This window comes from Pongo abelii, chromosome 14, assembly GCF_028885655.2.
Source record: "Pongo abelii isolate AG06213 chromosome 14, NHGRI_mPonAbe1-v2.0_pri, whole genome shotgun sequence".
NCBI lineage: Eukaryota > Metazoa > Chordata > Mammalia > Primates > Hominidae > Pongo > Pongo abelii.
In genome coordinates, this window is record NC_071999.2 from 36,131,056 (window position 1) to 36,146,695 (window position 15,640).

The window sequence follows — 15,640 nt, forward strand, 5'->3', positions numbered from 1 at the left end:
CACGCCGGGCCTTTTTGTGAATGGGATTGCTTTCTTAATTTGCTGTCAGCATGGATGTTATTTGTGTATGGAAATGCTACTGATTTTTGCACATTGATTTTGTATCCTGAAACTTTGCTGAAGATTGTTAAATCTTTTCTAGGTATAGTATCTTACGTCTGTGAAGAGAGACACTTTGACTTCCTCTCTTCCTGTTTGGATGCCTTTATTTCTTTATCTTCTCTGATTGCTCTGGCTAGACTTCCAATACTATATTGAATAGGATTGGTGAGAGTGGGCATCCTTGTCTTGTTCCTGTTTTCAAGGGGAAAGCTTCCAGCTTTTACCCATTCCGTATAATGTTAGCTATCGGTTTGTCATAGACGGCTTTTATTATTTTGAGGTGTGTACCTTTGATGCCTAATTTGTTGATAGTTTTTAACATGAAAGGATGCTGAATTTTATCAGAAGCCCTTTTTTTTTTTGCTTCTATTCAGATGATCATGTGGTTTTTGAAAAAGCCCTGGACAGATAGATTCATAGCCAAATTCTACCAGATGTGTAAAGTGCTGGTTCCAGTCCTACTGAAACTCTTCCAAAAAATTGAGGAAGAGGGACTGCTCCCTAACTTATTCTGCAAGGCTAGTATCATTCTGATACCAAAACCTGGCAAGAGACACAACAAAAAGAGAAAACGTCAGGCCAATATCCCTGATGAACATAGATGTAAAAATCTTCAACAAAAACGCTAGCAAACCAAATTCAGCAGCATATCAAAAGCTAATCCACCACAGTTAAGTAGGCTTTATTCTTAGTAGGCAAGGTTGGTTCATCATAAGCAAATCAATAAAAGTGATCCATCACCTAAACACATGATTATTAAAAAGTAAAGTTAGAATCCAAATTTTCTGAATTCGTGAATGTTTCTCACTTTACTGTTTTATATTACACAGCCCTATGCATTAATGATGTGTGTATTTGGCAATAATGAGGATCATTTGTGACACATTTAAAGTGCTACCTAATCCTCTGGTAGCACTCAAAGTCCTTGTGACTTTGAGCTCTGAATGACATAAGGTTAACACTGGTCACGAGAACCAAAGTGTTGAAGTTCATCTCTTCTCCACCCCTAGCCAGTTGTGGGGCTTGGTGAACCTCGCTGTGCTCAGCCTCCTCATCTGTAAGATGGGGTAGTAGGACCTACCTCACAGGGCTGTTTTAAGATTAAGTGTGCCTGTTTATAGCTTAGAACAATGCCAGGTCCTGTGTAAACATTTACCTGATAAGACAACAACAAATCCTATAAGCAGCCTTTTAAGAGGTTGCATAAGCCATCTTTCCTACCTGAACAAATCAAAGTAAAGAGGAACTGCTTTTGTCTGTTAAATTTGTTTTATGGAGGTAGTTGACTTCATATGAAGTAGTTGATGATAATGATGAAAAAAGGGTAGGTACCAATATTATTGAGCATTTGCTTTGTGCAGACCCTGTGCTCAGCATTTTACTATCTTGTTCAACCTACAACACAATCCTGTGAAGTGGATCTTGTCATTATTATTCCTATTCTAGTTGAAACAGGCCTCAGCTAGTTGGTGGTGCAGGCAGAATTAGAGCCCAGGGCCAACCGAGTGTAATCATGAACACATCTGATTATTTTATTCAGAATCTCTAGGGCAGTGGTGAGTAGTTGTGACTGGGTGGAAGATTCCATTTTACTTCTCTTCCCTTTAAAAGATTCCATATAAAATTCTTTTGAGGGTGTCATATCTTCTTTTAATGAAGGACTTATAAACTAAGCATTACATGTATGGATTGCAAGTGTTGTTCAAATCTATTGTGACTTAAAAAATAAAACCTGTGTCAAAGGGTGACTTCAATATGCCTTTTCCTGGCTAGCATAGGAGCTGTCTGTGGGGTGGAGATTAATAGCAAATCTCTTTTGTATCTGAATAGCAATTCAGTTGACTTATAAAACCTTGACAGTGAGCACATTTTGATTGATATTGATAGCGTAAGAAACATGTGGCTACAGAAATAATAAAACAAACCATGTGTTTCCTTCATCTTAGGAAGAACTAAGTCTTTTCACAAGGGAAGCTGGAGACAGAATTTTAATTGTTCTGTTAATTTAGTCTAATTTTCTTTCTCACAGGGGAAATTAGTCCAGACCATTTTGGTTCTATCTCAATTCACCTTATTCAACTGTTTCTTGCATATTTTATTTTTACAGTTTACAAATTGAACCCCTTGAAATGGCTAATCATTTCCTAGCTATTATGTCAGTCAACAGAGCTGCTGTGTTTAATAGCAAAGAGAAAGATGTATCATTTTCATTGCTTCTCTTTGATTTCACGAAGATAGCTATCTGATGGAAAGTCCAGTTGGTTTTGCAGCTTCAGTTGCTTAGTCTAGAACTGTAGCATTCTGGATATTTTTCATCTTTTAACTTGTTGATGAAGGTGACTTTTGCTTTCTATATTATTTTTTAGCTCACTCTCAAAATCTATTCACATCTAATGATGTGTATTTTTTAAAGCATGCCTCCCGAGGAAGGCTGGGCAGGCGTTATCATGGTGGTGTGAGGAAGAGCATTGGGACCGAGTTAGGAGACCTGGTTTGTAATTCTGGTTCTGTGGCCAGAATGACTGCTGGACCTTGGGAAAATGATTTATCTTTTCTGAACCTCTGTTGTCTCATTTGCAAAAGGGGAGTGTTGGGTTGAATCATCTCCAATGCTGTTTTTAGATCTAACAATTCTATTTTTCCAGGAGCCTCAGCTGGCAGCCAAAGCTGTGGCATCCAGAAGGCAGCGTGGCCTGGGGCAGGTGGTGGGTTGCCAGTGGAGCCAAATGGCTCCTCTGGAGCTGAGACTGGCCCCTTCCCTGAGCGCAGGTTGTCTTCCTGGTCAAGAGTGGCATTTAGAGTAAGTCTGCACATAACCTGGCTTTGGTTCAGCGCATTCAGGGAACTGGATTGAGCTTTCCAGTCTTTTTTAGTAATTTCTTCCAGATCTACCTGTTTTATCAGGATTAAGTTAGATGTCACTTGATCCATCCTGAGAGTTAACAAATCAGCATATAACTATAGGTTCTCCTCTACTCAGTGGCATTTCTAGTCTCGAGACAAAGATAATTTCAGAATATGCCACTAAAGGTAGTCGCTCCCCTGTGTTTAGCTCTCTCTTCCCCAAAGAGAGACCAAAGCTCATAGTCCCTTTGGTATTCTTAGAGGATGCATCTCTGTGGATACGTCTCTTGGCTTTTAAGCTGCTCCCAATTTTGTTGGTAAGGGCTCATGACCACATTTCTTGTTGCAGTCTGTGAAGAAAATTGAAGGATATTTGCCACCGTCCCATTGTCATAATTATAGCATATGACTGTTGAAAGCAAGCAAGGGCAATTAGGGAGAAAATTCCTTCTTAGTCTGCAGAGAAGACAATGAAAATGGCACATTTAGCTGCTGAAACTTTGCACTTTGCCAGATAAATCTTTTGAGAGTTCCTCCCTTGATTTACACAGAGTCGAGGTCAGGTATTTCTGTGCCCACATCCAGATTTCTGTGTCTGGAGCTCTCCAGCTCTTAAGGTGCCCCTTCTGTGCTCCTGATTTTTTTTTTTTTTTTTGATATGGAGTCTTGCTCTGTCGCCCAGGCTGGAATGCAGTGGCACAATCTCAGCTCACTGCAACCTCTGCCTCCTGGGTTCAAGTGATTCTCCTGCCTCAGCCTCCTGAGTAGCTGGGACTACAGGCGCCTGCCATCATGCCCGGCTAACTTTTGTATTTTTAGTAGGGATGGGGTTTTACCGTATTGGCCAGGCTGGTCTTGAACTCCTGACCTTGTGATCCACCTGCCTAGACCTCCCAAAGTGCTGGGGTTACAGGCATGAGCCACCGCACCCGGCGTCTGTGCTCCTGAATTCTGGTGACCGCCATAGGCTGGCCTCCGAGGCCCTATGCAGGCCCCTAGGACTACTCCTCAGGTTGGAGAGAACATTGTGGTAACATTCTTGAAGACAGTATGACTGCACCCAAAAGATGATAAAGTGCAATAATTAGTAGAACTCATCTTCATGAGGAGCACCCTACCAGGTTCGAGACTATCCTCTGATATGTTCATAATGCTTTATGGTTTACAGGGCTTTAAAAATGAACCCTCCTGAGAATATCATGAACCAGTTAAACGTTCACTGCATCTTACACAATAGGAAAGAGCTTCAGCTCAATCAATTGACTTGCCCAAGATCACATGAGAAGGGCACAGCCCCATCTAAGAGGTCTGTCATGATACAGAAGTACATCATTGCTCCGTGGTCCCTTAGGTTTCGGTCTCATTTCTTTAGGGAAGCGTTTCCAAGCTCCCGTTTTCAAATCTTCCTCCCATGTGCTGATACATACCATGCACCATGCATGTTTACTCAGTGTACTGCTGGCTTTATTATGTACTGAGATTCATCTTTTTCTCTTTCATTTAAAATACAGGATTTGGAGAAAAGTGGTATATCAAGGAAAAATGACACAGGTAAGTAATGATTTTTTTAACCTAAGAGTGTGTACTCAGGTGTATTTTGTATGAATTATATTTCCACAAAGTGATTTTTTTCTGATTTTATTTATGGGGTAAATATTGTTCAAATATTCTGTCTTTGGCCCAGCCTAATGTTTGCTCTCCTGAAGATGTGGGGCGAACACTTCTCAGATGGGCATGTTGGCACGTGGTGGATTTATGTTTACTCAGTGAGATATGTTGGATTTAATTCCCTCTGGCATCATTCATTGAGCTTCCAATAGGGATAAAGCACCATGCCTGGTGGGGTCTCTGGGGGAACGCAGAGAGGAAGGAGACATGGTCCCTGTTATTAAGGACCCACACAATGTGGGAGAACAGGGCAAGCTGTGACATTTGCGCAGGCCGTCCAGGAGCAGGCTGTCCACTTGCTGACCTGCAGACACCTCCATGCCTTTCAGGAGTCAGCTCACCAGTCACGTCTGCCAAACTTGTCCCGAGCATCCTGGCCTGGAAGCTGTTACCCCTTCCTTTGTAAGGCATCATACTTCTATCATTGCCCATTCCTTATTTGTACTCCTTTTGAAACACCCACTCTGCCATAGATTGTAAGTATCTTCAGAAATGTGACCAGGAGTTAGACTTTAAAAAAAAAATTTCATGGGAAGCATGCCCAGTGTGTAAGGCCACACCTCTGTGTGTAGGGTTGAGTCTGTCCCTGAAGGGTGTGGATTTTGTCAATATCTTTCCTCCCAGGGTAGGAGGAATGACCCAAGTCTGGAACACAATCAGCCAGGACCTGGACACCAGAAGCAGTGGAACCTCACAGGAGGCCTATGGTGTCAGAGGGTATGCGGTCCATGGGAGAAGTCTCCCTTCAGACACAGGTGGTTGGCTCACCTCCAGTTTCATGATGGATAAGCCTGGGTTCCAGGAAACAAGAAGGGAACAATATGCTCTTCTTGCTTTCTCTCCACTATTTTCCATGGAGACCTGGAAGGTGAGCTCTAGATAAGAGGAAAAAGGATAAAGGAAAGTGTTCCTTTCTAGGCCTTCCCTTCCTGGGCCTGGGTTCTGAGGGGTGCAGAAGTTCAGGAGAGCCCCCCGCCCCCGGATGGAAGTGGGAGGATGACCTGTCTTGGGCACGCATATCTAGGGCCCACAGGGGAGTGTGTTGGGGTCTGCGGGGTCTGAGAGCAGCTGTATTTAAGGAACCACGTCAATTTGTTGCTTTTTCTTCTCTGTATTATAACACCCTGCATGGTTTAGCCACGACTTTCCATGTGGAGATTTTCTTCCCTGCTACCAACTCTGTGGCTTTGAGCATTTATTTGTAGTTGATGGGAGCAGATGAGTCCCTGGTTATTAAATGAATTAATGATGCAAGTCTGGAACATGGGCTTGAAACTACAAAGGGGAAGTTACCTTGGACAAGTAAATTTATATTCTTGCAATTGCACATGGCAAGTCGGGTGATACCTAACTTGGTATCAGTTCATCTGAAAAAGACCCAGGGGGCTTCTTTGTCACAATCTTTGTGTAGCCTACAAGACCAGGAGGCTACTAAAGATCCTGTGCAGTTGCAGTGACAACAGTAGATTCAGGGCACTGAGAGCATGGCTCACAGTCAGAGCTGGGAGGTAGCCTCAATGCACGGGATGCTGTTTCTCCTTCAGCTTGCTGCCTAATTGATAGATTCACTAGTATATGATTATTCTCACCAAGTAAACATAATTGGAGTGGCCCGCTTTGTGCGTGTGTGTTTGTGGGTGTCTGTGTTTGCATGCATATTTATCTCTCAGCTTTAAATCATAAGGCTGCTTGTTACAGCTTATATCAGAAGAACATCATATTGGTTTTTCATCAGAAAAACACCAGCATGATGAAACCCATTTTTCTAGGTAATTTCTGACCAGGAAGATGAGCACTTTACAGTAGAGTGCTTGGCCCATGGTAGGTGCTCAGCAACTGAAGACATAGAGAGCATTTGGTTTCTTCTGCTTTCATAGAAGAATCATTGCTCTTCAGCATCTGTTTTCTATCTCTGTCCTGCTGCCTTTCCTGAGCACTATCTGCCACTCACCATTGGCTTTGGCATTGCATTGGCCCTTTAGGTATCCTTGGCTAATTTCTTTATCTTCCCCTTCTAGCCTCTCACTCTGATTATTATTGTCAGACACTTAATGTGCGGCCCATTTATTGCCCATTCCTGGAGGAGAAGCAATGACAATCCATCTTGAGTTGTGACAGTGTTTGCTGAAGGCAGATTGCAGTGAGTTTAAAGAAGTGCAACCAAGATGATAAGGAAATCGTGGAATCATCTTATTTAGCTCTGTGGACTGGGCAGCAGGAGCTTAAGAGTCAGGCGGTTGGATGGCATACACAGAGAAGACAGCTACTGAGATAAGCTCTGGGATCTGGACTCAGCCAGAATGTGATTCAGTGAAGGGACGGCTTAGGCTGTATGTCAGAAAATATTTCTTGGTACTGGTATAAAGAACAGCAGGAATTTAAACACATAAGCTGTTTTCAGCACCGAGCTGTACTAACTATACTAACCTGGTTCTTTTCTGGAATGAGTTGGGGCTGACTAGCATGTCAATGATCTTTCAGCATTCATTATGATCAGGGTTGCAGGAGCTCCCCTCCCCTTTAGCCTTGTCCTCAATAATAACCCCATGCGTCCTGTTCCTTGGCCATACCTAACCGTTAGTATTTTCCTGCCCTAAATTTGATTCTGTCCCAAACTGTCACTCCTCCCTCTGTGGGGAGGGTCTTCCCACCCCTTTTTTCCCCCATCTTTGGGACAGTGTCCTCCTTCCCTCCTTTGGGAAGGCCCCACTGCCTGGGACCCCACTTGGCTCCTGAGGCCCTTCCCCCATTTGAAAGTGATTAATCTAGAGCCCAAGCCTCTCAGTATGGTATATAAATCCCTCAGGATTTGACTTAACGGATCTGCCTCCCTTTCTGACTTTATCACCTACTGTACCCCGCCCTGCTCCTTTTCTCAGAAATGCCTGACAGACATGGTCATTCACTCAGGGAGACTGCAGAGATACCACAGGCTGTGGGCTCTGTGGTGATCCCACTGATCTGCTACCCTCTGTGTGTGTGTCTGCAGCTTTTTAAAGGAAACTCAGGAAATACCTCCTCCTGGAAGCTCTCCTTGCACTCGCCCCCGATCGTCTGGGCTCCAGTGCCCTGTGCTCAGTTAGCTCTGGCTTTCCACGTACTGGTTTGTGTTATAGTGGCCTGCCTATGAACGAGGCTCAGACACTCTAGGGCTGCGACTGAGCTCACTCATTCTTGTATCACAGAGCCCTACACTTAGTAGGTACTCAGAAGATGTTTGCTGAATGAATGAATGAAGCATGCATGATTGAAGTATAGGAAAAAGGGAGAGGCCAGCATGATTTTTTAGTAGCTATGTTAAAAAGAGGACAGATATAACTCACAGGACATGACCCAGGTATGGGAAGAATTTGCTTTTTAATCTTCTTGCAAATCCTCTTCCCTGTATGGAAATGCTGTTGTCTTCATGAGAAGACAGTGGGAGCTTTGCTGAGCTGGTAGGAGTGGCAGGAGTTGATTACTGTGATGAGCGGTGAGTGCAGGATTAAGCTTTTTTTTTATTTTTATTTTTTTTAGAGATGTAGTCTTGCTGTGTTGCTCAGGCTGACTTCAAACTCCTGGACCCAAGCAATCCTCCCACTTCAGCTTCCCAAGTAGCTGAGACTTCAGGTGCACGCCACCATGCCCAGCTAGGATTAACCTTTTGATAGAGAAATCTGCTCTTTAAAAAATGTATTATGAAATAATTTGAACATATAAGAAGTTATAAAGAGAATAATATAATGAACATTCATGTATTATATGTTCATTAGATTAAGAAGTAAAATATCACCTAGATTAAGAAATTAAATACCATTAACACAGCTGAAACCTTTTAACCATCATCCTGATTTGGTATTTATCATACTGATGTAATTTTTTTATACCTTCACATGCTATGTGTGTATATGTTTGGTATATATACATTTTAATATATTTATGTTTATATTGTTGCAAACTATTGATTTATATAGTTATTCTTTTGCAACTTGCTTTTTTCAGCATTATAACTATGGGATTTATCCATCTGGATTGATACATGTAGTACTGGTTAATTTTTATTGCTGCATAGTATTCAAGTTAATATATCTTGTTAGTGGATATTTTTGTTGCTTCCCGTTTTTTTCTTTTACACATTGCCACTGTAAACACTTTTGTCATATATCCTTGTGCACACATCTGAGTTTCTCAAGGATGATTAATAAGAGTGGAATTTCTGGGTCATTGGGAATGTGCATCTTCTGTATTAAATTTTAGAAAAATTATTCTCTGAGGCTTATTTACTCCATTCTTAACAAAAAGAAATCTTTATAACTCCTCTTTAGATGTGTCAGTTTATATTAATGTTTCAGATGTAGTAGATCCAAGATAAGAATTCAGTTGAAACTGAAGACACCCATTTAAGTCTTACCCATGTGTCCAACATATAAAGCCGAGAAGCTGGTTTAAAATAGAGACAGGTACATGGAATGTTCCTATTTATATAAACTCCTAAAGAAAAGGAATTAGGTCATATTCAGTAGGCTGTTCAGCATTTCCTTTTACATATTTTATTTAGTTTTAACCAAAGAGCATTTTAGATTATTTTTAGGATCTAGATGGCTCACTGTGGAGCTATCTGTTGTGTGAATATTTGAGCAAGTGAATAAATGAATGGAGCTATAGAATAGAGCATAAGAACAATCAAATATAATGGAATAAAATTAAAATCAAATTAGGGTCTCTGAGCTGAGGTGTTAAAGAGAAAGATTCATGGTGGGGGAAAGGTCCCCACATGGCTTTGCTGACAATCTGGCTGAAGGCTACAATTTATGTGGCACCTTCCTCTGCCAACATTCCTGTCTGGTGGCAGGGTGCTGACACAATCATGTTTTATCCATTTCTTTGTTATAGGCCCAGAACCTGGGGAGGCCTAATGTGTTTCTCTGGGGGGCAGCCTTGCTACTGCCATTGGCAAGCCCTCTGATGGTCTTTGTGGGCAGGACATACTCGGGTTTCCTTCCTGCTCACCGTTGTAAAAAGCTGGCTGCCTTCAGGTGCATCTCTAGCAGGCTCGCGAATACTGCCAGCATGGGGTGTTATAGATGGGCTTTATGCAGGACTTCACGCTAAAGCCCTGTTGCTGAGGAATTGCTCTGGCCGGTTTCCTGGAGATAACACCTAATCCTGGCTAGGTGCCTTATGAGGTAGGGTAGGGATTATTGAGTTACTTATTTGCAAACCCTTATGAACTCATGGGAGATGGGCAGTTACTGTTGAGTGTCACCTTAAAGGGCCATTCAGAACATTCTTGAAGTAGTGTAGTAGTGAGCTAGGACTACATAACAGAGTACCACAAAACATGGCTTAGTACAAGCAACAGAAATGTATTGTCTCACAGTTCTGGAGGTTAGAAGTCTGACATCAAGGTGTGGGCAGGGTTGGTTCCTTCTGAGAGCTGGGAAGGAAGGATCTGTTCCAGGCCTCTCTCTTTGGCTTGTAGATGGCCATCTTCTCTGTGTGTCTTCTCATATCATCTTCCTTCTATGTGTGTCATTTATGCGTCCAAATTTCTCCTTTTTCTAAGGAGACTGGTTATATTGGATTAAGGTTCACCCTGATGACCTCGCTTTAACTGATTACCTCTGTAAAGACCCAATTCTAAATGAAGTCACATTCTGAGGTATTGGGGGTTAGGACTTAAAAAATATGAATTTTAGAGGACATGTTTCAACTCATAACAGGTAGCAGCACAGTGTAGGATTATGTGGTAATTGTTAAAAAGCTGCTTGTGAAAGTTAGATTTTCAGCTACTGGGAAGATTAGTGTTCTAGATATTTTCACACATTTTCAGTTATTCTTTCTGACAGATGCGGGAGCACATTCTCAGTTTGGTGCCATAGACTGGGTCTGGTACAGTCAGCTTATTTACTTGCTAACTTCTAGGAAGGAAGTTTGGGAAACAGTTTAAAAAGAGAGAAAATTTTGTCTCTAGAATTACATACGAATTGATTTTTTCCCCTTAAGAGTTTATTGCCTGAAGGTTTGCTTTGTAGCTATTTTTTCACTTGTTTTCAAGTTTATTTTAATAATTGTGTAAAAAGAAATACCTGAAAACTATTTTTTTTGTTCTAGACTTAAAAGGAATTGTATTCGTCATCCAGAGTCAAAGTAATTCTTTTCATGCAAAGAGAGCAGAGCAGTTAAAAAAAAGCATCTTAAAGCAGGCTGCAGACCTTACACAGGTACGTAGCAATGGCTGGGGGGGGTCTACCAATTATGTATTTCTTGATTACCTTGATGTTTTCCAAAACGCTGGATCTGTGGAGAGTCAGTTTTTATTTAGACGAGAATAACTCCTCTGACTTATTTTGCTTACTTAATATTGAGTATTTGTTGTTGAAAATGTTTTGGTCAGCTGGGCGTGGTGGCTCACGCCTGTAATCCCAGCACTGTGGGAGGCCAAGGTGGGCGGATCCCTTGACGTCAGGCATTCGAGACCAGCCTGGCCAACATGGCAAAATCCTGTCTCTACTAAAAATACGAAAATTAGCAGGGCATGGTGATGCATGCCTGTAATCCCAGCTACTCAAGCGGCTGAGGCAGAAGAATCGCTTGAACCCAGGAGGCAGAGGTTGCAGTGAGCCAAGATCACACTACTGCACTCCAGCCTGGGTGACAGAGTGGGACTCTGTCTCAAAAGAAAAACAAAGTTTGGTTAATTCCTAATGAACAAATTATCATATTCTGAATTGTGTGTGTGTGTGTGTGTGTGTATGTATGTGTGTGTGTATATATATATAAATATATATAAATTTAAGAGAACTATATAATTGTGTGGGGCAAGTGTGGATTTGTCACGAAGTATGATAAAAGCAAGTAGAAGAAATAACTTTTTAAAGGCAAGGCTTAAAATAGAGATAATTAATGTTCAAAATTTTGGTAACAAGTTCTAAGGCAATTTTCATGTTGGAATAACATTTTCATTAATTTTAGTGCAGTGCTTTCTCTATGAGTCTCTTAATCTGCTTTTTTAATTGGATGTCATTAATTTAACTTTTGAGTTGATTTATAATGTAATATTCCAGAAGGATTATGGAGAGAAAAATCTACGCATGTAGGTACATTTTAATAACGTTTAAAATAGGCATGAACAGAATATAAAGCTGCTCTGAATAATGCTGGAGGTTTGGAGTGAGGGAGGATCTACCTTGTGCTGCCCTATAGGTACTTTCCTTCTTTAGCTAAGTAAGTCCTTCAAGACCTCTGCACCATGTTGTGATGTCCTTCAAGACCGAAGTGCTTGCCTGTAGATAAATGCTATCCCTTTGTTCTCCCAGGAAAGAACTCTTTGACAAGAGACATATGTGCCTGACAGATTGTTTTCTTTCTCTTCATGGGTATTGGAAAATAAAGGGTCAGAAATGTCAGTGGAAACAAAAACAGCCTTAACAGTATTCAAGGCAAGGAACTGCTGGGAATAAGGTTTATTGTGCTTAATATTTAAATGCTTTATATATAAACTGTATCAAACTGTCTTGCATCCCTGCAAGGCCAGGTTCTCTGGGTTGCTCTGCTTGAAACATCGTACTTTCTCAAGGGAGAGGAAAGTAACACATGCTATAGATTGTTTTTCAGTAGTCAGAGATAGGAGCAGCTTGATAAGTTAAAAATTTTTCTTTTTTGGCTGGGCGCAGTGGCTCACGCCTATAATCCCAGCACTTTGGGAGGCTGAGGTGGGTGGATCATGAGGTTGAGAGATCGAGACCATCCTGGCCAACATGGTAAAACCCTGTCTCTACTAAAAATATAAAAATTAGCTGGGCGTGGTGGTGCGCGCCTGTAGTCCCAGCTGCTTAGGAGACTGAGGCAGGAGAATCGCTTGAACCCAGGAGACAGAGGTTGCAGTGAGCTGAGATTGCGCCACTGCCCTCCAGCCTGGTGACAGAGCAAGATTCTGTCTCAAAGAAAAGAAAATAATTTTTTTCTTTTTTTTGGAAACCTAACTTTTGGAGGTTTTCTCCTACTAAATCTTCCTGAATTTTATTAGAGAGGCAGACATGCAGCAGCCTTGACTGGCTGGCTTCTTCCATCTGCTCTGCTGGAGGCGCTAGTGGGGTGGCCAAGTGCAGGCTGCTGCAGGGAGGAGGAGGAGCCAGGAGCCCAGATAATCCATCCCTAAGGTGGATCCAGGGAAGCTCTAACTGGATTTTGCTCAGTCAGACCTTGCCAGTTACCCCAAATTGTGTGATCAGTGATGACATCAGAACCACAGTTAGGCATCCCTTACTCATATGAATTAAGAGCACACTTTTCCCTATGTCACCTGCATGCACCCCTGCTCCCAGCAATACCTTTCGTTTTGCAGATACAGATTTATGTTTTTTAGATTATGTATCTTCCCCATTTAATCCATACCAGTGGTCCTTCCCATTGATATGGATAGTGACGCCCCTTGCCATCCAAGCCTAGTTGATTGCATATGCCCCTATACTTCCTCTACTGTTCATCTACTCTTATTTTATTTTTGGCCAATTTTATTTCTGTGCAAATGGATATTCATTGCTGGCTCTCTACCTGCCTTTCCCCTTCTGTTCTTCTGGGAAGAGTAGTTTTCAGAGCACCTTTGAGCAGGGCAGTGTTCCTGGGACTTGGTTTACAGCGGGGATAAGGCATGTGGGTACGTTTTGGTGGGAAGCAATAGGAATTATAAAGTATTCCTTCTTCTCCTCTTCCCCTTCGGAAAAATGAGAGTTGGCAGGGTGCTGCTGGGGGCTGGGTATGCCTGCTTCTTTGAGAGGCCCTGGGGCTCCGCAAAGGATAGGGCCCAGGTACAAGAGCACTGGATGCTTACAACTGACTCTAGGCTCTGGGGAGGATGATTAGAGGTTCCCGTTTAAGCTGAACTTGGCAGTTGTATTTAGGAATGGAGAATGTTTTATAGCTTCTCTTTGGTGTCTGTCAGGATTGAGGCACGATGGTAGGCAGCTGAGCAGGTGTGGATTCAGCAGAGCAGAAGGAACCTCCATTGCTTGTTACCTTGTGCCAAGACAGTTGCACCAGAGCTTATTAACTGAAGTTCCTGTCTCTAGATCCCAGCTTCATCTTCTACTGCTCACCCTCTTGTGCTTTATTTGCCGGTAACTTCAAACTAGTATATGGTTCTAGGATCACTTGCCATATTAGTTCATCTTTGCATCGCTGTAAAGAAAAGAAGTTTAATTGGCTCATGGTTCCATAGGCTGTACAGGAAGCATGACAGCTTCTGGGGAGGCCTCAGGAAACTTTCAATCATGGCAGAAGGTGAAGGGGAAGCAGGCACATCTTATGTGGCTGGAGCAGGAGGGATAGAGAGTGAGGGGAGGTGCTACACACTTTTAAGCAACCACATCTCTCAATAACTCACTCTCCTCATGACAGTACCAAGGGGGATGATGTTACACCATGAGAAGCTGCCACCATGATCCAGTCACCTCCCTCCAGGCCCTACTTCCAACATTGGGGATTACAATTCCACATGAGATTTGGGTGGGGACACAGATTCAGACCATATCACATGCTATGCCCCTGTGGCTTTGTATATTGTAGATCCCGTCTTCTTGTCAAGCTCATGTATCCCAAGGGTTTTCCATGCACCATCTTGAGCCGCCGTGCTAAGCTACTTCCTTTTTGGTTCCACTTTTGTATCTTGGACAAACTTCTATTGTATACTTTTCATTGTGTATTATTTGTTACCTGTCTCTTTTACAAATTTTGAGAGCAGAGAATAGACTATGTCTTCTGAGTTGATTCTTCAGAACCAAGCATTGAATCCTTGATATTCATGATCTTTTCTTTCCCAGGGTTACTTTCTTCTCTATTGTAATAGAAGTTTCCTTGTATTTCTTCTACATACAGTATGGACCTTCGGCTGTACGTATGCATGCATGCACACACATGCTGTATTAAATCACAAGTTGTTTGAAGGCAGACACTTCTTTTGATCCTTCCATAGCACCTTGAACATAGAAGGTATTCAGCATATGGCAATTGAATTGACTCTAAGAAATTTATCAAATGAAAATGAAAATTTAAGTAACTTATGTATTTTATTCCTGTTAACTCTTAAATGGATAATGGCCAACCTCCCTCTTATTAAATATAGTAGCTATTTACTTCTCTCAGTGAAACCACAGAGTTTAGGAAGAAGAGTAGAAAAAAAATTAGGTATGAGCTGATGCTAGAAAAATATGATCTTATGAATAATTAAATCTTTTGGAGATAATATGAAAAAGAACCAGAAGATTCACTTGACTACTTTAACACGGACAACATAACAGTGACTTAAAGAAGATGGAAATCCTTCAGTATTGAAACAAAATTAAAAAAAAAAAAGAAGATGGAAGATGTACTTCTCCCCACCCAACAGTCCAGTTGGTGGGGGCCTGGGGAGGCAGCTCTGCTCCAGGTTCCTCTGTCCTATTACTTGGATGAAGTGTCTTGTCATGCTTGGTTGAAGCTGACCTACATTCTGCATTCCAGTGTGTGTAGGCCAAGCTGCTTCCTTTTAAGGATTTTATACCTTGCAGTTGTACATGTTGTGTCCCTTTATGTACCCATGTCCAGGATATATCATTTGGGTACACTTGGGCTGGGAAGTGTAATGTCTAGTTGGGTGGCCCTGGATTCAGCTAGAACTCAAGGGGTTCTAATCTTTAGAAGGGAAAGGGAGCATGGATACAGAGGGACAAATCGATGTCTCTGCCAAAGTCAGGATTTTGTTTTCATATCAAGGACTCAGTCTACAGAATTTATCTATGAACCTCTCATTCATTCTTTTGCTATTTGAAGACATACTATGGGCAAAGTACTGGGGATACAAAGATCAACAAGACATAGTCTTGGTACTTGAAGAATGCACAGTCCCAGAGAGGAGAAGGGCCATCAGCAGGCAGTTTTTCTTTTTTTTTTTTTTCTTTTCCTTTGTTTTCGAGACGGAGTCTCACTCTGTCGCCCAGGCTGGAGTGCAGTGGCGTGATCTCAGCTCACTGCAAGCTCCGCCTCCTGGGTGCATGCCATTCTCCTGCCT

At 42.0% G+C, this 15,640-nt stretch overlaps 1 protein-coding gene across 5 annotated transcripts in view; it reads left to right on the top strand.

Moving 5' to 3' along the window:
- B3GLCT (beta 3-glucosyltransferase) overlaps window positions 1–15,640 on the top strand; it is a 131,560-nt gene that overhangs the window by 18,522 nt on the left and 97,398 nt on the right. For 4 of the 5 annotated variants that reach the window (XM_009248541.4, XM_009248539.4, XM_054528633.2 and 1 more), the window contains exons 3-4: window positions 4,458–4,497; window positions 10,708–10,817. In XM_009248541.4, the coding sequence (XP_009246816.1) occupies window positions 4,458–4,497; window positions 10,708–10,817 (150 nt within the window). 5 annotated transcript variants of the gene reach the window in all.